Here is a 22169-nt window from a genome sequence, read left to right as displayed (position 1 = left end):
AGGAATTTATATTTTGTGTAGAGTTCTAGAGAGTAAAATTTATGAGTACTGATATCTGATTAGTATGTTGAAGCTATTACAATATGAAGTTTGTCTGAAAACAGACTAGGCTATTGTGTGAGGTGAAGAGTTTCCTGTAGTTAGGGGTATTTAAGCCACATCAAATTATGGGTTGATTGGGTGGTCTAGACCCTTCCTCCTCAAAGTGTAGTATCATCTGGGAGTCATTAAAAGGGTAGAATTTCAGGTTTCACCCCATTCCTGGTGAATCAGTATCTACAATTTACCAAGATCCATGAATGATCTGTATACACGTTATGTCTGAGAAATAGTGCTCCAGTTGACATCTAATGAATTTTCATATTATTTTTATACTTTCTATAGGATTATGTCGTGTTGCAAAATTTAAATAACAGTCTAGAAGTGGGGTAAATACATGAGCTTAACCCCACTTTCTACTTTAAAGTCGCTAACTGAATTAAATACTTCCCCCAGAAACAAAGATTGTTTCTTGGATATTGTAGTTAATTTTAAGTGAACAGTTATTGACATACTAGTTCTTTGTTAACTTTGGACTCTTGGCTTTATACAAAAGTAAAACATGCCTTTTGGATTTGCTGTAGTACACTCAGAATATTTTCACTAACCCCCAAATTATATTCAGTGTTTAATCCTTCTCCAATTCCTTCACGCATGTCCTCTTCATTTTCACGAAACCCAGGATTCGTGACTCTCCCTCACAGAAACGTTCCCTTTCTGCTCAGAGTAGGTACTGATTTTGTCTCCTGCTTCCTCAGTCTGTATGAATGGACAGCAGCAGCAGAAAGAAAAGAGGGTAGGTAAAGGGAGGTGGAGATACAAGGGGGACTGGAGCGCGATGGAGAGACCAGACTCTGCCCAAAGCTAAAATTTACCGGGGCACGGAATACTTAACATACAATTCTCATTACCAAAACAATATGAATGAAGAAGAACTGAAGAGATAATGAGAAATGACAGATGCCGCCACACCCTAGATTGGCTCAGGTCCCTACAACCATGACTACCATGTCCTGGCCCAGTGGGAAGAAAACTGCTTAAAGAAATGACAAGCACAGAAGACCCGGGAGCCAAAAGGTGCCCAAGTCCGTTCCCATCCCCACCAGCTCAGACTGACATGAGCGAAGGCTGTAGAGCCCATTGTGTGAAAGAAGCCCAGGCGGGGTAGAGTGTGCCCCCTTCCTACTTTGCCCATCCCTGGCCCTTGCCTTCGCAGGGGGCACTGGGAGCAGAGCGAGCCTCGGCAGCCCGGGAGCGGCTCTGGGGGAGACGAGTGTATCCGCGGGCGCGTGTGCGTGAGGAGGAGAGCAAAGACGTGATTACTTCAGAATTTATTTAAGGGCCGGTGGAAACCACTGCAGCAGCTTCCAGGGGAAGCCCTTGTTCCAGAGGAAGAGGAGGTGGTGGCTGCCAAGGAGGAGGAGGGGAGGAGACTGAGGAGGAGGAGTAGCAACCACCGCACGAGGCAAGTGAGGAGAGAAGATGCTGTAGCGTCCTCACCGGCTCCCAGCAGGTTGGTTCTCCCGGCCAACTGAAGCAAGCAAAGAGGCTTGCAAAAAGGCTGGGAGGAGAAAAATGGGTGTGTGTGTGTGGTGGTGGTGGGGAGGGGGGGAGCAGTGGGGAGGGAGGGGGGCGGCGGGGGGTGATGCTTGCCTTTCCGGAGAAAAAGCGCCTCCTTTAAGTGAAATGAGACGCAGGAGCGCGGAAACAGGCTGGAGGCCAGGAGGAGACCTGTCCTGCTTTTTGCATCCCTAGGGACTCGTTTTCCTTTAGGTTTCTAACTCCTAGGGTTAGCCTTAAACTCCAGAGGGGCTCCAGGAGGGACGACTGGGTGGAGAACTTCTCTCCCAGATACTTCTCACGCCTTTTCTCCAAGATCTCTTTTGGAGGGACGCCCCACACACCCTGGGTGGCCCGGGCGCGGAGCGGGAGCGGCGCCGCTTGGTTAAGTTTCTGAAAGTCAAACCCAGTCTCCGGTCCCCGGTCTCCGCCCCGGGGCTCCAGCTGCACGCGGGGAGCTGCGGCTGCTCTGGCAAAGGGGCCGCGGCTGCTTTAAGAGCCGCCTCCCCCTCTCCTCCTTTGACAATGGTCTGAACCGAGCTCTGCTTCCCAAAGCAAAATTTGTAATATGCCATTTTTCCGATGGACGCTTCTCCTTTTGGCTGCTGACGGAGCCACGGGAAGATGCCGAGCTCCTGCCACGCCACCGGGCCGGGGCACGTTCCGGGAGGGCGCCGGGGCACGCGTGTGTCTGAGCTACCTTTCTCCTCCCGTTGCTAGGGAAATGGTCCAGGAGTGCTGGGTGTGAGCCTCCCTTCTCCTCAAGCCGGAGACTGCGGTTGTCATTGATCAATTGAAGAAGCAAGGACCCGAAATCACAGACATTAGGTACAGAAACTGTCTTTGAGTTTTACTGTCTCCTTTCGCTGTATTTTTTGACCACCTCCCTGGCCCCACCCCGCCCCCAGGGAAGATGAGATGCAAATTCCTCCTTGTTGATTACTGTTAGGTGTCTTTTGCTTTCACCTCATCCTCTCCGTCTCCTATCTCTCTACCTCCTGCCTACTTGACTGTGTCCTGTTGGGCAGGATGAACAATTTTAATATGGAAATGATGAAGTCAACTTCTTCAAGGTGGTGGGGGGTGTGGCTGAGAGATAACTGTCCAGTAGTGTGGGGTGAGCTGGCTCTTTGGCTGTCTGTAAATGCACTAGGGTAAAGAAAGTGTAAAATGTGTCCATTAAAGGTGATAATCATATTTGCCGAGGACAGAGGCTTTCAAAGAGTTAAATAGGTGGGAGAATATTCATGTAATGTAATCAGACAATAGCTAGGATTTCTCTCACTGAATTACTCCTTGTAGGTTAACTGAGGTGGAGCTGAGATGGTTCTTAAGACTAAATATTTTCAGAAGAAACGCACTATAGAGAATAATTACATTCTTACCTCTAGTAGGGCCGAAATCTTAGTGATATGATTAAATAAAGTCATTTGTTGATAGCAAAAAGAAAAAATGCTTTTTGTAGCATTCTCATATCTGAAGACGTACTGCTTGGATGGCATACATTGCTAAAGAACACATTGGATTTTGAGAGCCCTTGAGTGAGGACTCCAGTGGGCATTCAAACTTTTATTTTGAAATCTGAGAAATTTAAAAGACAGTCAAGGTTATGTGCTAAGAATAAAGGAGTTGATTTTCCTGATATAAAATTTTGCCAGCTAAATTTAAGCACTGGGATAATTAAGTCAATCAGGTTTATTATTACTTTTTTATTTATCAACAAAATTAACAATGTCTCTGACTAGGTTTCAAAACCTTCAGCAATTTAAGGAGGAAAGCGTCAATATCTAGATGAAGATAACATAATTTATATACCGAATTGACTTGGAGGGGGGATTGATGAAAAGGCAAATATCAAGACAAATTGTTAGGATGCCCTTTCTGGCTTTTCAGAAATTATGTGATGAATGCAGTTTTTAGTGTTGAAACTGATTATAAAAGTTAAATGTGATATATCTGGGTGAAATGCACTAGACATTGAATGACCATAGCCTTCTGGACTGTGCAAGTTGCTTCAGATGTCATCCATTCTTTAAAAGGGTGTTTAACTCTTACATTGAATATGTATCTTTAATTGCTTTTAATACTTAATATGTGCAAAATGTGCATTTAAGAAATGTTAGACTGCATTTTAAGGATTATTCAAATATTTTGTAATTTATGTTAGAATCTGAATTCTAATGAAATAAACTAAGCTAGTTCATGAAAGTGGCCTTATTTTTTTATAGACTTTTTTTTTCTAATTTTGATAAGAAGACTTTGGATATACTCATTTGGGTTGACTGTAAGGTATAAGCAGCATATATTCATCTTATATCCTAAGTAAATTTTGCATAATTTGATTTTTATAAATTGGATTTGAAGAGTTCAAAAGTATCTACTAGAATTAAACCTTTAGACAGAGCAGCAGAATGAGTCATAAAGGTAAAATACTGTTTCTACAAAGATTAATGTTGATCACTTTATAATAGAAATAAATACTTACATTTGTAATTGCCCTTTATATGTTTTGCTGTGTGTTCTCAGTCAGGTTACCTATTAGATCTTTTCTTTTCTTTCCTAAGCATAGCTTATTGGCCCTCTTTCATGAAAGAGATAACTAAAGTTTTAACATGTAAAGTAACTTGTCCTGGTTCACGTGCCTTAGGAGTGGAATCAAATCAAGTTCTTTTGAGTGTAGATTTAATAGACTTTCTAAGTCCCTAAGCCACTTTTAATCATAGCATCTTTTGACTAAATCTAAGACTACCTTTAATGTTGATTTAAGACCCTAAAGTTTGTGAATGTTTAGTATCTCATGATAGCAACGAGGGATTGTTAGGCTATTATATTCAGGTGAAAATTATACTGGGGTATTCACTGCTGTTATGCTTTGCCTTGGAATTTAAAGTTGTTCTAAGTAATTCAGGGTGGAAAGGAATTAATAACTTTCATTCAAGAATGACATAGTTTAAAGTACAGATTTAAGAATTTAAAATATAGATTTAAGAATTTAAATCTACAGGTAACCCTAAAATTTAAACCTTTTAGGGTTTAGGTAACCCTAAAATTTAAATCTTGTGAGTGGGCACAAATTGTCGCACTGCTATGATTTGCTGTCCCAGTACTTTGTTTTAACCTTAAATGTCAAAAGTAAACACATTGGCTCCTGGTGATTATTTCTCAGAATGACATAGCTGCTCAGTGTGTATATTTCATGCATGACCTGCTAACTAATTGTTTTAAATAATCAAATGTGTTGGAACACTTTTTGTTGTTTTCCACTTCCTTTTCAATTAATATAAAGAAAGTTTGAAGCAGTTAAAAAGAGTTTGCATTTTCCATCTTTGTGATAGTCTTTGAATGAAAATCAAAGTGAGACAAATGCAAGAAAGTTTTATCCATTAAGTGTGTAAAAGTAGTATCAAGTGTGGGTATTGAGGTGTGTGTGCTTATATTCATTTTATGTGTGTACTCTGTTACATATTTTAGTGTGCATACAAAATTGAACAAATTAAATTCCTGCCTTCAGGTAGCTCAGTGTTATGAGCAATCAGCAAAACTTCAAAGCATTTAAAATTTTCCTAATATTCACTGACCCCCTTAATTTTTTAATATAGGTTATCATTCACAAAATACTTTATTACTTACATACTTTTTTAAAGTTTCTCTTAGTTTTCAGGATTCCCTGACCAGATCATTCACAGATAATTGACTTTTGCTCCTCAATAGCCCAATTTATATGAAGACTCACATAAAAGTAATTAAATATTGAGCTGTTAAATCTTGACATTCTATTTGAAAATATCACCAGAAATATTTTCCCCAAGGACAGGAATGTGTAGGCAGAAAAATTAATTGACCTTGCATTGTAAAACCAAAAAATGCTTCAGGATCAACAACCAAACCTGCCTTTCTTCACATTAGCCTTTTGCAAAACCAAGCCATCTAATTAATAGCTGCTGGCCATAGTACAACAACCAAAACTAAGATGAGTTTGACTTTTCTTTGAAACATTAGCTAGAGGATGAAAGAGAAAATGAGATAATTTCTGATTTTTAAGATGCCACATAATTGTTCAACCATGCACCTAAGTGTGTTTTGTCTATTTTAAATCAAATTTTAAAATATTCTGAAAGCAGTTCATTTATTTCATGACTGAGAACTTGTGATTGGCAGCTGAGATGTGAAGTTACTACATTAGCTAATATAATTTACGACATCTGTTTTGCAGAATATTTGAAAGAGTGTTAATTTGTATTGTTTGGATGAAAACCACACTATGCAGTTAACAGGAAAAAAGGAATATTAAGTGTGATAATGAGTATAATACTCTAAACAAATTTATATACCTCAGTTTATTTCATAACGTTTTTGTCTAATTCAGTCAGTATCACTTATCTGCTCTTGGTAGACCACATAGGAATTCAGGGAGAGAGCATATAAAAGTAATAAAATGGAAAATGTAATGTCAAAAAGCTTAAAACTAGTCAATTTGAAAAAAAAAATCTGTTGACTAAAAAACAAAGTGAAAGCTGATTATTATATAAAATAAATACTCAATGATTTGTAGATTTTCTACAAGAAAGAGTAAACATTAATTCATTGAATTACCTAAGTCATTCAAAAGGCATTTACTTCCTACCCGTTAAGTGCCAGACACTGTGCTTGCCATGAACAATATACAGTAATAACAAATAAGGGTAATATAAAAGGTATTCACTCTAAGAGATTTGTAAACTTGCAGATAGGAAAGGTGATGAAATAATAATGGAAATAACATGTTTATTTAAATTGAATTGGGTGGGATAAATCATGAACATGAACTTTGAGAAACAGGTGAAACAAAGTTGCATATGGGAGGTGGGACAAATGTGATGTCATGGAAAGAGAAAGCACTTAGGCTGAAGGAAGTAAATGAATCATATTTCATTGAGGTCAAAACATTTTGCTTGGTTGGATTTGGGGCAACAGGTAGGGGAAATAGAGACAAATAGGCTAATAAGCTGAAAAATATTTAGTGAATTGATGTCCAAATGACATTATTGGAAATCATTTCTTTACTAAGACTCCTTCCCACTTACTTTCTTTAAGCAATGATGTGTGAAGTGATGCCCACGATTAATGAGGACACCCCAATGAGCCAAAGGGGGTCCCAAAGCAGTGGCTCGGACTCAGACTCTCATTTTGAGCAGCTGATGGTGAATATGCTAGATGAAAGGGATCGTCTTCTAGACACCCTTCGGGAGACCCAGGAAAGCCTCTCACTTGCCCAGCAGAGACTTCAGGATGTCATCTATGACCGAGACTCACTCCAGAGACAGCTCAATTCAGCCCTGCCACAGGTATGCTTCCTGGTAGCCTTTGTTTCTCCTATTGTAATTGAAAATTCGAAAAGATTTCAATAAAATTCACTTTACTCCCATTCTTAATGTTACTTTTCCACTTAACATATGTGATATGCACATTTTGTTGAGAACAACTTAGGAATACATGATTAGTTCACTTGAAAACTTGCCTCAAACAAAATCATGGACTATTAATGGTGGTTGGAGGCTTGTGTGAGAAGCAAGAGTTCTTACCCGGTCTTTCTTAAAAGTTGTATTTACGTGTCTTAGTGGGGTAGAAAACCACTTGTTGATCAGCTTTTAATGACCAGAATGTGGAGATAGTTTTGTCTTTCTTACCTTTTAAACACAATATTGACATTTGGAAATATGTGTTTTTCATTTTCAGTTGTATGGTCTGTCTTTGACCGTACTTTTGGAAGCCTCATGTCCAACTATTGTTTTTTTTTTTTTTTTTTTAATGCCTAATATCTGCTTTAAAATTCTTGGAATTACTAAAATTACTAATATATTATCCTCTCCCTTGGAAAAAAAAAAAAACACTTTAACTGGTTTCTTTTTATTTTTAAAACATTTTGAAGATTGGTGAACGGGAAAAAGTTAAGCCTCACTAACTTAACATTGTTAGATTAGCTATGTTTAAATACATTTCTGTCAATCTTTGTATTTTACAGGAAAAAAAATTCTAAGATATTTTAAGAACTGCCAGCCTATTTATATACAAAGTTAATGATTAAAGTCAATTTACTTATTTAAGAAACACATAGGCTGGGCGCAGTGGCTCAGGCCTGTAATCCTAGCACTTTGGGAGGCCGAGGTGGGTGGATTGCCTGAGCTCGGGAGTTCGAGACCAGCCTGGGCAACATGGTGAAATCCCATCTCTAGTAAAATACAAAAAATTAGGTGGGCGTGGTGGCGTGTGCCTGTAGTCCCAGTTACTTGGGAGGCTGAGACAGGAGAATTGCTTGAACCTGGGGAGGCAGAGGTTACAGTGAGCCGAGATCACGCCACCGTACTCCAGCCTGGGACAGAACAAGATTCCATCTCCAAAAAAAAAAAAAAAAAAAAAAAAAAGTATAATATAATTGTGCCTCTTTTAGGTATGAGAACAAACATAAAAATGAATGGGATTTTTGACAGTCACCCCCATTAAACTAAAACTTTCTTTTAAATACAAGGTTGATTGGCCCTCTCCTTAAAAAACAGTACACTAAATGTGAAAGAGTTGAATTCTCTTCACAAAGTTATGGCTTGTAGCAAAGATATTGAAAACTATATATTCAAAATTGATAAAATTCTAAAGCTATCTGTACTGTTAACTCATAGACATATTTATGACTCTCAAATGGAAAGGATCACTAAGAATCCCCTGTTGCATCCTGATTAGGTAATCCCATAACCCTATGTGAATAACTGCCATTCCAGTCCTTTTCATTTTCAGTCAATTTATCTTGTGCTGAGATGAAATAATGTTTTTAATAACTCTCACTTCTTGGTACCATGGTTTATGTCATCACACAAAATGTTTTGACTCATTTCAAAAGGCAGCTATGATAGCTACACCAAATATTATATATTTTTAAGGAAGATATTTTAGTCTTTGCAATTGCTCTTCATAAGGTGATTTCGAGAACTATCATCATCATACTTAATCTCTTGGAGGATTATTTGAGTTGGTTAATTCTCTTGTTAAAGTGGTCCAAGAACCAGTCACACTCTTCCTCATCTACTGTGACAAGTGGAAAATGGGGCAATCATTTCTTCTTCTGGATACAGTGTTTCATTATCTTACACTAGTATGATATTTAGAGACAAGTTCAACATACCTTCAATGTGTACTGGAACAGCAGTCAACTGAAGTTTCTAATTGACTTACATAGATGCTGCAGTGTGTTCCCATTTCCCCTCCACTCTTCTTGGAAGTTGATTCTAATCCTACATGTAAGACTCTGCATGTATCCCGCTTACATTTGTCTATCTATATTTTATTCAAACTTGAAGTTTTCAGTTTAAATCCTAATCTTATCAAAATGCATCTAAAAGTAATTTGGATTTTTAAATTTTCCCCTTCTTTAAAAAAAGGTGACTATTTTACTTAAAAATGTTGTGAAAATAAAGCACTAGAACAAGATACTTTAGGAAAGAAAGGAGAAAACTGAAAAATATTTTTATACATAACTGATTGTAGAGGTGAATCTCTTTGTATAACTGATTGTGGAGGTAAATCTCTTTGTAAAGGTATAAGAAAAAAATGTTTTATTTCTAGCTCTTCAGTTGTATTGAGTATCTAAATTATGATTGCCTTTAAAATGTTAAGTTTTAATTTTTAAATATACTGCCCAGCCTTTTATCTAAATCCCTTGGGGCCAGTTGTGTTTTGGAGCTCACAAGTTTTCTGATTCTCTCTCTCTCTCTTTGTCTCTTGTTCTCGGTTTCTTCTCTCATTCTCTCTCTCTCTCTCTCTCTTTCTGTGTGTGTGTAACATATTATAGAACACTATTCCTGAAGGACTGTGGGCAGCACCCATATTTCCGAATATTTCTGAAATTTTTCTGAAGAGAATTCTATGAATATCCCTACTGCATTGAAAAAATAAAGACTATAAATAGTCTCATGATAAGTATAGGTCTGATTTTCCCACCCATCAAATTCATTACATGTTTACAAATAAAGTATCCATTTCAGAGTGTGTGGATTTTAGAATTATAGATTAGGGATTATGAGCCTATACATTTAGATGGCTATAGTTCTATTCTAAATTAAAAATGCTTTAAGGATATCTTTTTCAATATCAATTTGTATGTTGCTATTATAAATATCTGAGTACCCCTAGAAATCCACAGGTCCTCAGATAGCGATAATCCTCATTTTTTTTTTAAAAGAAAGCGTTTAATAACCTAATCTGTATCTTTAGGGCTGTAAGTTTTCTATAACTAATAGAGGAATATTCTTCATTATTTGCTATCAGTTGAAAGTTTATGAATATTTTATAAATAATGTGTCATTATTTGGTGGCACTGCATTTGACATTTAGATGGAAGGTGAAAATGACAACCATAAATGTGAGTTTTGAGGCAGAAATAAGGCATGTAAAATTGAAAACCACTAGAGTAACAGAAAAATGAAAATTATTTCAGCAAACACAGGGTAGAATTGAAAGCAGAGATAAACTTATGACAGAGATGTCTTAAATTGCCTATTCAGTGCTATTAGGTCTTGGTGATTGGAGCTTTACTTTAGTCACTTTCTCTCCCATTTTTTCTTTATAAAAGAATGCAGCAATAACTTTTAACAATTTTAACCATGTAAATTATTTTATAGCCATGTTGTTTAGTTTTTCATTGTGTCTTTGGGTATATCTGTTTAAAGGGTGCTGATAATTTCACATCATTCCACATCTCCAGGCCTGAAGTTTCTAAGCTATGCCCTCAATGGTCTAACTTATTAATGCACAGATCCATTTTAATGTTCCACAGAACCTCAGATTCAACATGCTCCAAACCCAGTTATCATCTACCTCCAACTCACAACCTAAGTGTGCTCTAACTCCTTACCTACACACCTTAAGAGTCCTTATAGTTGGTGCTTTCTTCCTCCTCTAAATTCAGTCTTCAGTGGGCCATACTTTTTGTAACTCTTAAATAATTCTCAGATCTCTCTACTCTTCTGTTTTTCTTGACACCTGACTCTGAAATTCTTTGCTACATCTCCTAACATTTCTAGTGTTGTAAATATATCAAATTATATGCTTGAATAATACGACACTGTTTGGTGTGTCCCAGCAAACTCCATTCTTTTTCCTTCATGCTTGTTCATCTCTCTACCTATAATGTTCTTCCTCAATGTCTTTGTCTGGTTAATTTCCAATCTTAGCCAAAAGTTTATCTCTTTCAGGAACTCTTTTCTGAACCCTAAGTACATCCATTCTGTGTGCCTTACTCTTATCATTTATCATATTGTAATTAAATTATCTGTTTATGTGCCTGTTCCCCAACCTAAACTGTAAGCTCCTTGAGAAAACGAGATCTCAATAGTGCAAAACCCCTGAACTGCCAAAGTACTAGACTCATAAAAAAGGCTTTTAAAGTAAATGCAGAACTAAATATATGTGCATTTTGATGTAGAAAGAACAATAAACTTGAAATAGGAAGATCAGGTTTGTACTGTGACCCAACTGCACATCACCAGTTTGAGACAGAACTTCAGATTTCCATGCTACAGAAAGTGTTTAATACTAACAGCTTATAGGGTAACTTGTGATGATTGAAGAAAATGAGACACATAAAAACTAATTAATGTATAAGGCATTAAATATAAAATTGCTTGCATTTGTTTTATCCAGAATGCCAAAAGATGATCATTTCTATACATGTATGTGAATAATCGTTAGGATAATTAGAATAATTTACTAGGTATCGACAAAATCCTACACATTTTTGAGAACAAGGGGAATAATAGTCAATTATTAATGCATTTGTTAAGAATGTTTAGAGGAGAGGTAAAGGGAATGTGCTTCCTATTGCAGAATATCATATGTAAAAGTTTAAAATTTGTTTTCATCACCTTTTTTAGCATATATCGAGGGTCCACTGTGCATTATTAAATAGTTACATATGTTTGTAAAGCTGATAGGGGAAAACAGTTTGGCTCTTTGACAGTTTAGGGAATAGAGTTGCTTGGAAAAAAATACATAAATGGGCCCAAATAAATATAGCACTGGAAGATTATAGAAGTACTGAAAGTATTTGAATTATGAAGTTGATATGTGATTCACTACAAAAAGTTTCATGTGGAAAGTGATATTAAAGAGGTATTTTTGAGAAAAGATTGGTAAAGATTCTGAGGTATTCCATGTGGGGTAGTAAAGTTGTGCAGATAGAACTTTGCTGAAGGACATATGGGAAACCAAAATTCAGCATATGCTCTACTTCTCAGGCTAGGCTTAGGGTCCCTACTTTGCACAAAGAAGACTCTTTGGGGATTCTTGTTTGTTTTGTTTTAAAAAATTAAGTGGCAATCAATAATGAAAAAAGATTTGTTTGATGAAATGTTATGGGATGAAAGTAAAGCTCTATATGGTGGCTGTGGAGTGTAGACTGTTATTATGTGTGGTGCAAAATAAAGACAGGAATTTCCCTGTAGGATAATCTGTAGAATTTTGGGTGAACTGATGATCAGATCATGAATAAAAAAATATGCTACAATCTTGATTTTGGATGGATTACATGATATTTATCAGTTATCTATTGCTTAAATAATGCTATATAACAACACAAAAACCTCAATAACATACAAAAATATGGGTTTGTGGAATTCAGCTGATCTTGAATTGGCTAATCTTGGCTGGACTAACTTTATGTCACTGGCTAGCTGAAGGTTGGCTGTGTCAGCTTTATGTCAGTTGGTTGTTGTCTGATTCTGATCCAGGATGGCCTTGGCTGAGTCTACTGGGGCCATTCACCTCTATGCCATGTGTCTAATCCTGCAATGGGCTAGCCCTGGCAGGTTCTCATGATCATGGAAGAGGAGTAAGAGCCAATGGATATAAGCAGATGCTTATTAAACTTCTGCATAAGTCATTTTTGGCAACGTCACTTGGTCAAACCCAGAGAGAGTGGAAAGCAGAACAGAATTACATGGCAAAGGGTATGGCTATAAGATAAGTGAAACACTGGGACTATTAGTGCAACTGACCTACCACAAATGTCACTAAAAGAGTCATTTGGGTCATTTTCATGTTAGAGAAAGCTTATTGTGATAATCTTCTGGTGAAGTATGGAGATTTGAAATAAAAATGTGACCAGAAAACTAGAAAAGATAATTGAAATGTAAAGACTATTGAAGAGAAAGAATGGTCAGGGATGGGTAATGTCCTGAATGGCTAAAGCTTTGGACTTGAGTCAGATGATCTGAATTTGAATTGGGGTTCCTTCCTTTGTTAGCTGGAGGACCACTGGAAAGTCACTTGATTTGTCTCAAACTCTGTTTCCTTAATTGAAAAGAGTAAATGACATCTACCCTTAGGAGTGATTGAAAAGAGGTATGAGTATGTGCTTCAGAAACCCTGAGCATTTTAAAATGCCAGGTTTTTATATGTGTAATTTGGGATGTGCTGGTATACATCTTGACAAGAAATTAAAAGAGGCTACTTATGGAGGACATATATATCTTTTGACATTCTAAAATTCAAACTATTTGAGTAAATCTTATAGAGAGCAACAGATTCTGCCCTGATGCCACTTTTATTCTGAATGCATACTACCTTGGTAGAATTGGACTTGCTACTTACTAGCTCAATAACCTCGGTCAAAGTGCTTACTTCAAATAATGATAAAAACTGCCTCATAAGATTGTTATAAGAAACAAATGAGTTGGAACATGTCAAATGGTCAATTCAATGCCTCACAGGTAGTACATGCTCAATAAATGTTAAATGTAGCTATTGTTGCTGATATTATCATTGTAGATATTATCATCATTATCTTTAGCCAAACTTAACTGCACAATTTTACTGGGTAATAATGAACAGTAGCACAAATTGAGAGCACTAAAAATCCTTATTCTCTTTAATCTTTATCAAATTTTAACGGTCTTTTGATTTATCTTTTTAAAAAGTTCTTAACTACATTTTCCTAAATTTTCCACTTCCACCATGGCTAGTCACATATGTCCCTTGATTACATCAAACAACATCCCTTCCTATTGTGCTGAGATTATAACTGAATTGAGCTCCTTTGTGTTCTGTGAAACCTAATACCAGCATATTGTTTTATCCCTTACCTGTCAAAGAGAAAGATGTTCCATCTTTTACCTCATGTTATAGCCATCCTATTTTCTTAATGTGTATTTCTCTCTTCTAGTTATTTTTCCTTCTGGCCAAATAAAATGATATCTGCTTATGGTCTATATTGCTCATTGCTTCTTTTTCCCTTTAAACCCTTACAATCAGGCTTCTATCATCATTGTTTTCCTAAAATAAAGTACACTTGTATATGCCACCAATATTTTGCAAATCTAGTGATGCTTTCATATTCTTCATGTCCCTTGAATTATTTGTGTTAAGCAATGCTATTAATTATTTCATGTTGAAATTCCCATGCTCTTAATTCTCCATAACATTCCCTTTCCAGGCTAGTAGATATGTTGTCCTTCAGTGCTCATTATTTTCCTCCCACACACTTATCTATATCCATACTTGTCTTCATTTACTTACATTCTCCAATCTTAAGCATTGCCCTTCTAGTATATGAATACTTATCTCTAAATCCTTGAACACTCCTTTTTACCTCCTCTCTTGATTGTTTATTCCCTCTGTCTCTAGTATCTTCAATTACTTTTTCTCTAAGCTGGCTATTTTGCAAGATGTTCAAATAGATTTCTTAAAATTAAAATGATGACAAGTACAGTTGACAACAAAAAAGTCCCTTGACTCTGTTTCCCCTTAGTTTTCAACTTATTTTTTCTTCTTCTGTAAACTTATTCTCCAAGTTTATTCTCCAGACTTGCTTTCACTGTCTCAATTTTTTCAACTTCTATACTGCAGTCTGATTTTTACTCTAACTCCCTGTTCAGAATGTTCACTGTCATCAATAACCAATTAATAATTGTAGTAGGTTTGTTTTATTTGACACCACCCTTCTCCAAAACCTAGATAAATTAATCTTATCCCTTTAACTTTCATGATGCCATACTGTCTTAATTCTTAAATATTTTGTTTTATTCCTCTCAATTTTTTTCTTGTGGGCATTTCCTTATGTAGTTACTTCTTAAATGTTCAATAATAAAGATAAGATTAATCGTAACAGCTAACATTTCTGAACACTACCACTATGCCATTCAGTGTTTTATTTAAGCACCTAGATATTAAAACGGGAGCGTTTCGCTCTCTCTCTGTTGGAGATAAAGCTAATTAAGTGAGGCACAAGACTTTATTTGCAGGAGATGCTAAGATATAGTCCAACCCGTTAAGTTTAGTCTTAACTGAAACTCCACATTGGAACTCTACAAAGATTGAGTTGGAAAAGCTAGAAGAGAAGTACAATTGTTTTGGAGAGCTGTTGGTTTGTTGTACATAGTCTACCACTCCATGTATGAGAAATGAGAGCAATTCTTGCTCACCTTAGCCAAGTGAGATGAGCTTCAGGAAAACATTCAGAGAGCTTAACAGGTTTCCTCTGGAGAGTAAAGGATATAGAGTCTGAAATCTAAAAGCAGCCATGTAGCAGATGAAGGACTGGCAAGGCAAGCAAGTCCTCTTGGTTCTCCATGGTCAAGAAGAAGGTTGGCAATGTTTGAAGAGCAACTGCGATCCTCACAAGGGGAGCTTGCTTAGGGTTATCTTAAGCCCATAGGTGAGTAGACTCGCAGAAGCCCAGGTTCCAAGGTTCCAATGTGGTGAATTATGAGCAACAAATTTGGAAGATTGATTCCAAGAGAGGAGAACTGACAGAGGGGTTCTTTGAGAATGCCACAGATGCACTCCAGAAGAAGAAGAAAAAAAGGTCATTGCTTCCACATTTGCCATTCCAGAAATCCCAGACAGTGGTGACACAAGGGTCAGCCACATGTAACTGGTCTTTCCCCTCCAAGTTTTTTTTCACAGGCCCTGAGTCTGAAGTGGTCAGAAACAGTTGCTGTGAGTGGGTGATGTGAGAGTAAAGAGAGACCACCAGACACCTACCCTCCAATGCAGACTTCAGGACTTGAAGTAAGCCTGAACCAAGTGTGAGGGGAAAAACTTTAGGTTAGATGGGACCTTAGGGCTGTCTCTATTTTATAATCCTATATCGAACCAAAACTATAAAATCATTAGTCTAGACTAGACTTTTTCATTATAAAACAAAAGATAATAATTTATGGTCTAATCATACCAGCTAGGATGGCTGTCTGAAATTTTGTTTCATATTAATTTCTTAACCTGAGAGAATTAGAGGAGATAAAATGGTTACTAAATTCAGCTTACTCATTAAACTGGGTAGAGGAATCATCTCAATTAAGATTCTAAACATTCCAATGACGCCATTGTTATTACTATTCCCATTTTACAGATAATGAACCAAGGCACAGAGAGATTTGGTAACTTCTTCAGTACTACACAATTTGTAAGTGGTATTCACCAGGATCCCATTAATGACATACTTTTGTTTTTACCCTGAGCCCTCTTCTTCATCTTGTTATGTTCATCTAGATTAAAAGAAGTATTAAAGTCCTCTGGAAACCCTGTTTAAGAGACATGGACAATAGAAAGCATTTCTTGTGGCCAGGTGCAGTGGCTCATGTTTATCATCCCAGCACTTTGGGAGGCCAAGGTGGGTAGATCACCTAAGGTTGGGAGTTTGAGACCAGCCTGGCCAACACAGTGAAACCCCATCCCTAATAAAAATACAAAAAAAAGTTAGCTGGGCATAGCGGCAGGCACCTGTAATCCCAGCTGCTTGGGAGGCTGAAGTAGGAGAATTGCTTGAACCCAGGAGTTGGAGGTTGCAGTGAGCTGATATCATGCCATTGCACTTCAGTCTGGGTGACAAGAGCGAAACTCTGTCTAAAAAAAAAAAAAAAAAAAAAAAAAAAAAGGGAAGCATTTATCATGACTACTTCTAAGGCAAACAAATTATTATTAATGAAATTTGAAATGATTATTAGAATTCATGTAATTATACTGAATTTAATTACTCAAGGATCCCCAGTCTGATATTTATAATACTATACATTTTCCTTTTTATGCATTGAGCATACTTTATAAGATCCTTTTTATCAGCTAGAAAGTATAGGTGACATGAAAAGGTATTTAACTAGAAAGTAGAACACTTGGATTTCAGTTTCAACTTTTGCTAAAGCCTGTGACATTGGAAAACCAGTGAACTTCTGAGATTTCTATTTACTTACATACAAAAGAATTTACTATTTTCTATTGTCTTAAATACAAAAGAATTATAGTCTCTCTAATCTGTCGTATAATTTTGCTAATCATTATAAAGGGCAAACATTTTAGCTGTATTAGTTTAATCGTGACTATTTCATGAATAATTACTATTTATTCAACAGATACTTTAGGGCCTATTCTGTGTAAGCTTCTATGCTTATGGCATAGTGTTGCTATCTATATTTTATTTAATCTCGTCTTTGGTCAATTATGGTTTCTAGGAATATTTAATGGCAAATAAGAAGGCATTGCCTAAATTCTGCTGACTGTCACATGTATTTGTAAATTCAGTGAAACTGGCTGTTATTTTTAGTGACCTTATTGCCTTTTATCCTCTACTGTGATGAACTGTATATGTTCCTAGAAAAGGTCAACTTTTTCCCTTTTGTTCTAGATCTCATCCCCCCTTGCTATTCCTGCCCAAAACTTTTGCATTCTTTTTCCTACCTTATGAATCGGTCCATCTCTAATAATTATAACTGAAATATTAAAATATGTTCTTACATTTCTCTTAATTTTTTTAAAGCTATTAACACCCTCCCCCCCCCCACCACCACTCTACCAAGATACCACCCCACCATTTATCTTTCCCTTTACAGCAAAAGTTTTTTTGCTTTTTTTGTTTTTTGTCTCTGTCACCTGGGCTGGAGTGCAGTGGTGCAATCTCGGCTCACTGCAACCTCTGCCTCCCAGATTCAAATGATTCTTCTGCCTCAGCCTCCCCAGTAGCTGGAGCAACAGGCATGTGCCACCGTGCCCAGCTAGTTTTTGTATTTTTAGTAGAGACGGGGTTTCACCATGTTAGCCAGGATGATCTCCATCTCCTGACCTCGTGATCCACCCGCCTTGGCCTCCCAAAGTTCTGGGATTATAGACATGAACCACCGTGCCCAGCCTTGTTTGTTTTTTTAATTGCCTATATCTGTTCTTATTTCTCTCCCCAAATTTTCTCTTGAATCTACTCCTGGATTTAGGCATTCAGCTTGAATTCACCCTGACTGGAGTGGATTTAAGAAAACATGAATTTAGATCAACTTCATCTAAACTGCTCTGTGAAGATTAGCAATATTCCCCATATTGCTAAATGCAGTAGTCATTCCTTAGTCTTTATTCACGCTTACTTTATCAGCATCTTTAGACACAGTGGATATCCCCTTCTTTCTTGAGACACTTACCTCATTTGGCATTAGGATAGCCCACTTGCCTCGTTTTCCTCCTTTGTTTTTGGCCACTTTTCAGTCTTTATTATCATTCACTTGTCATCTTTCTGGTATCTTAATGCTTGATTACTCCAGGGCCCAGATCCTAACTTTGTCTTTTTCCATCTCTATTGACACCATTGATAATGTCATCCATTTACTCCATTTAAATATCATCTAAATGTTGATGACTCCAAAATTTTCACCTCTTCTCCAGACATTCCTTCTACTTTCAGACACTTATTGTCTAATGTTGAAACTTAACGTGTACAAAACTGAGTTCATGATCTTCACTTAGTCTTTGACATCTCAATTAATAGCAGCATCAATCTTCCATTGGCTTAGGCCCAAACTTCAGTGTTTTATTTCTTCCACATTCTCTGTGAAATCTATCAGCCGTCTCTCAGTGTTTCCTTCAAAGTATATGCAGAATTGAACCATAAGCACCTCTGCAACTCCGTCCTAGTCAGAGTCACTATCTCTTACCCAAATTAGATGAAATTTTCCTAACTGTTATCCTTGCTTGTGTCCTTGTAGCTCATTGATATAATTCAGAGCAATAAAAGAGATTCTGATTTGGATTAAAAGTAAGTCAGAGTTTGTTTCATATCTGCTCAAATCTCTGAAATAACTTCCCATCTTAGTGGAAAAGCCTAGGTCTTTAACCAGTCCTACAGTGTTAACATTTGCAACTCCCCTTTACCTATCTGATAACGTATCTTACTGTTTTCCAGCTCACTCATTCTATCCCACCATCCTGGTGTTCTTGCTATCCAACGTGTCAGGGATTTAACTGCCTTAGGGACTGCAGTGGCTGCTCTGTAGGCTTGGAAAAGTTGTCCCCTAAATAACCATATAGCTTGCTTTCTTCACCTTTCCAGGTCTTTACTTAAATATTTACTGAGTAAGGCCATGCCTGATCACCCTGCTTAAATTTGTGAAATTATTACATCCCTCTTCCTAATACACCCAACCCCTCTTCTCTACTTTCCTCCAAAGCATTTATAACCACCTAGTATAGTGTATATTTCTTTTCTTTAGCTTACTTATCTCTTTTTTCCTCCATTGGGCTCTATGCTCTCTGAGGTCAGGCAGGGGTGTCCAGTCTTTTGGCTTCCCTGGGCCACATTGGAAGGATGAATTGTCTTGGGCCACACATAAAATGCAAAAACACTAATGATAGCTGATGAGCTAAAAAAAAATAAATCACCAAAAAAATCTCATAATGTTTTAAGAAAGTTTACGAATTTATGTTGGGCCTCATTCAAAGCCATCCTGAGGCACGTGTGACCCGTGGACCCCAGGTTGGACAAGTTTGAGTCAGAGGATTCTTTTATATTTGGTTCACAGCTGTATTTTCTGCCTGTAATATCTAGCATTTAGTTGGAGTTTAAAAAAATACTAAATAAATGAAAATAAAGATTATTCTTTTTCTTGTTGTATACATTCTGCATATCTATTCTATGGTTATTTAGCAAATCATGCAATCATAAAAAAAAACTACCATATATTAAAAATCTTAATGAACACAAGAAAACAAATATAATTCGTGGAGCCTTATGGCTAAAGTGTCTACAACACGAGTGTCATTGTGTGTGAGAGCAGCATTAATGCTGCACCTCAAATCCCCTTCTAGAATGAAGTGGATTTTATATCAAGAGGTGGTGGTGACATTTTGAATATGTTACAGTCATAGCACTGAGGTCAGAATGTATATGATTTGCTTTGAAGGAATTTTTAAGAGATAGTGACACAATTTCTGTACATTTCAAATTCCATTTTTTCACATTCTTCATGTTTTTTTCACTAAGGAATTTATTAAACTAAGCCACTTTTCACACACACAAAAAAGTGTATTAATAGTTATATGACATTACAATACTATTACCACTATTTATTATCTATATCTGACTTTCAGTTTGTGGAAGGACAAAACTAACAGTAGAATATTTTGATTAGTTTTTTGCTTTGGAATAGTTTATATTTAAATTATTCTCTTTTTTTTGGCCTGCTCTTATTGTTATTCAATCAGAGGGAATGATACCAACAGAAAAGTCATTAGTATTATCAAGATGAGTTTCTATCTAACCTGAGATTTTTCCCTAAAATGTATAGTCTTATTTGTTGTACTTAATATTAGCACATTTATGATTCATTTATTTTTACAAATCTTTGATGAGAAATTCTATATGCAGTAACAGAAACATTGAAATTCACACTATTTACTATTCCTGAATAGTTCACTTCAGAGCTTTACAGCTCGAGGGTAAGGTAGCAACCACCATCACGATTCCTCAGTTTGTGAAAAAGAGAGTTTAGAACTATGATTGTGGACATCTTCTTTTAAAACATGACTATCACACTCTAAGTAGATCACACACCTTTGCATTGACCTCTGCAATTAAATTAGTTTACAAAATAGTATCTCTGAATTAGCTAAGGCTGCCTGGCCCTTAGTAAACCCTCAATACTTGTTGTTTGTTTACTGAAGAGTCATAAAAATTGAGTTATTTAAGAGAAGATTCATAGGCCAAAGGTACATAGGGTTTGAATTTTAAGTTACAATTTGTACTGCAATCAGAGTTTTATTTGTGACACCAATAATTTAAAAAAATACTAATAATAAGGCTCTACTAATTTCTCTCAAATATGATTGAATTTATTAAGATTCTGAATAACTGGCAATTTCTTCCTTGGGCCTTGAATTAGGACAAATTTCCTCCAAAATGAATATTTTTAATCATTTTTGCTTTTCAAAAAGTGAGATTGTTGGCCCTGGAACTTGGAATAGGTGTTACAGCAAGAAAATGAAATCTCATTGCTCTTGGCTCCTGGCTCTGCTTTCCCTCCTAGGTCAAGAGGCTTCAGGTTGTCTTACAAGCGAGTATAACGACTAATAGTTATTCCTCAGATATTTGCCAGAAAAAGGTTTCTGTTTTGAAGAGGTTTTTGTTTGTTTTTTTTTTTTGTTTGTTTGTTTTGTTTTTCGTTTTTTTCTTTCTTTTTTTAAATCTATAAGCCCATGTTAATCTTGATGTTAAGTAGAATAAATTGCTTAGGAACTGATGTGATTAGAATTTGACACTACATTGTTCTACAGTAAATTAATTTTCATGGATTATTCTTACCTATGATTTTCTCTTTTTATGTCCACTTTTAGTGTAATCTGCTTCAATTAAGATATGTGATATTATAGTTCGAATTTTTTTATTAATTCTTGTGAGAGTTTATAAGATGCATTGATATGTTGCTAATCGATAATAGATTAATTGAACAAATTTTTTTTAAAAATGCGTAATTAATTTGAAAGTTTTCCATGATAAGAATATTACTTCATGATCTATTTCTTTTCTTTTCTTTTTTTTTTTTTTTTTTGAGATGGAGTCTCGCTCAGTTGCCCAGGCTGGAGTGGTGCAGTGGCCGGCTCTCAGCTCACTGCTAGCTCCGCCTCCCAGGTTTACGCCATTCTCCTGCCTCAGCCTCCGGAGTAGCTGGGACTACAGGCGCCCGCCACCTCGCCCGGCTAGTTTTTTGTATTTTTTAGTAGAGACAGGGTTTCACCGTGTTAGCCAGGATGATCTCGATCTCCTGACCTCGTGATCCGCCCGTCTCAGCCTCCCGAAGTGCTGGGATTACAGGCTTGAGCCACCGCGCTCGGCCTTCATGATCTATTTCTAAGATAAAGAAGATAAAATCAGTTCTAAATAATATGAAAAGTATATTATCTTTGTTAATTTTGTATATAGAAAAGTTTATTTTAAAATGCTGCCGGGCGCGGTGGCTCACGCCTGTAATGCCAGCACTTTGGGAGGCCGAGGCGGGCGGATCACGAGGTCAGGAGATGGAGACCATCCTGGCTAACACGGTGAAACCCCCGTCTCTACTAAAAACACAAAAAATTAGCCTTGCATGGTGGCGGGCGCCTGTAGTCCCAGCTACTCAGGAGGCTGAGGCAGGAGAATAGCATGAATCCAGGATGCAGAGCTTGCAGTGAGCCGAGATTGCGCCACTGCACTCCAGCCAGGGCGACAGAGTGAGACTCTGCCTCAAAAAAAAAAAAAAAAAAAAAAAAGTAACTTCATTTTGCATTTCCACATCATAAGTTCTGTGTTAGAATAACAA

The 22169-nt window shown here is 36.8% G+C and overlaps 1 protein-coding gene across 4 annotated transcripts in view; it reads left to right on the top strand.

Annotated features, from left to right (window-relative positions):
* Window positions 1–1481: 1481 nt before the first annotated feature.
* PPFIA2 (PTPRF interacting protein alpha 2) overlaps window positions 1482–22169 on the top strand; it is a 516520-nt gene continuing 495832 nt past the window's right edge. Inside the window, exons 1-3 of one of the 4 annotated variants that reach the window (XM_010383657.2) lie at window positions 1482–1552; window positions 2320–2427; window positions 6673–6923. In XM_010383657.2, coding sequence (XP_010381959.1) covers window positions 6675–6923 — 249 coding nt within the window. In that variant the 5' untranslated portion in view covers window positions 1482–1552; window positions 2320–2427; window positions 6673–6674. Of the gene's footprint in view, window positions 1553–2133; window positions 2428–6672; window positions 6924–22169 lie in introns of those variants that run through there. The other 3 variants (XM_010383658.2, XM_010383659.2, XM_010383660.2) reach the window with 3 other exon arrangements.

This window comes from Rhinopithecus roxellana, chromosome 10 (genome assembly GCF_007565055.1).
Source record: "Rhinopithecus roxellana isolate Shanxi Qingling chromosome 10, ASM756505v1, whole genome shotgun sequence".
Classification (NCBI taxonomy): Eukaryota; Metazoa; Chordata; class Mammalia; order Primates; family Cercopithecidae; genus Rhinopithecus; species Rhinopithecus roxellana.
Note: the sequence above shows the minus strand (reverse complement) of the source record. Positions and strands in the feature narration are given on the sequence as shown.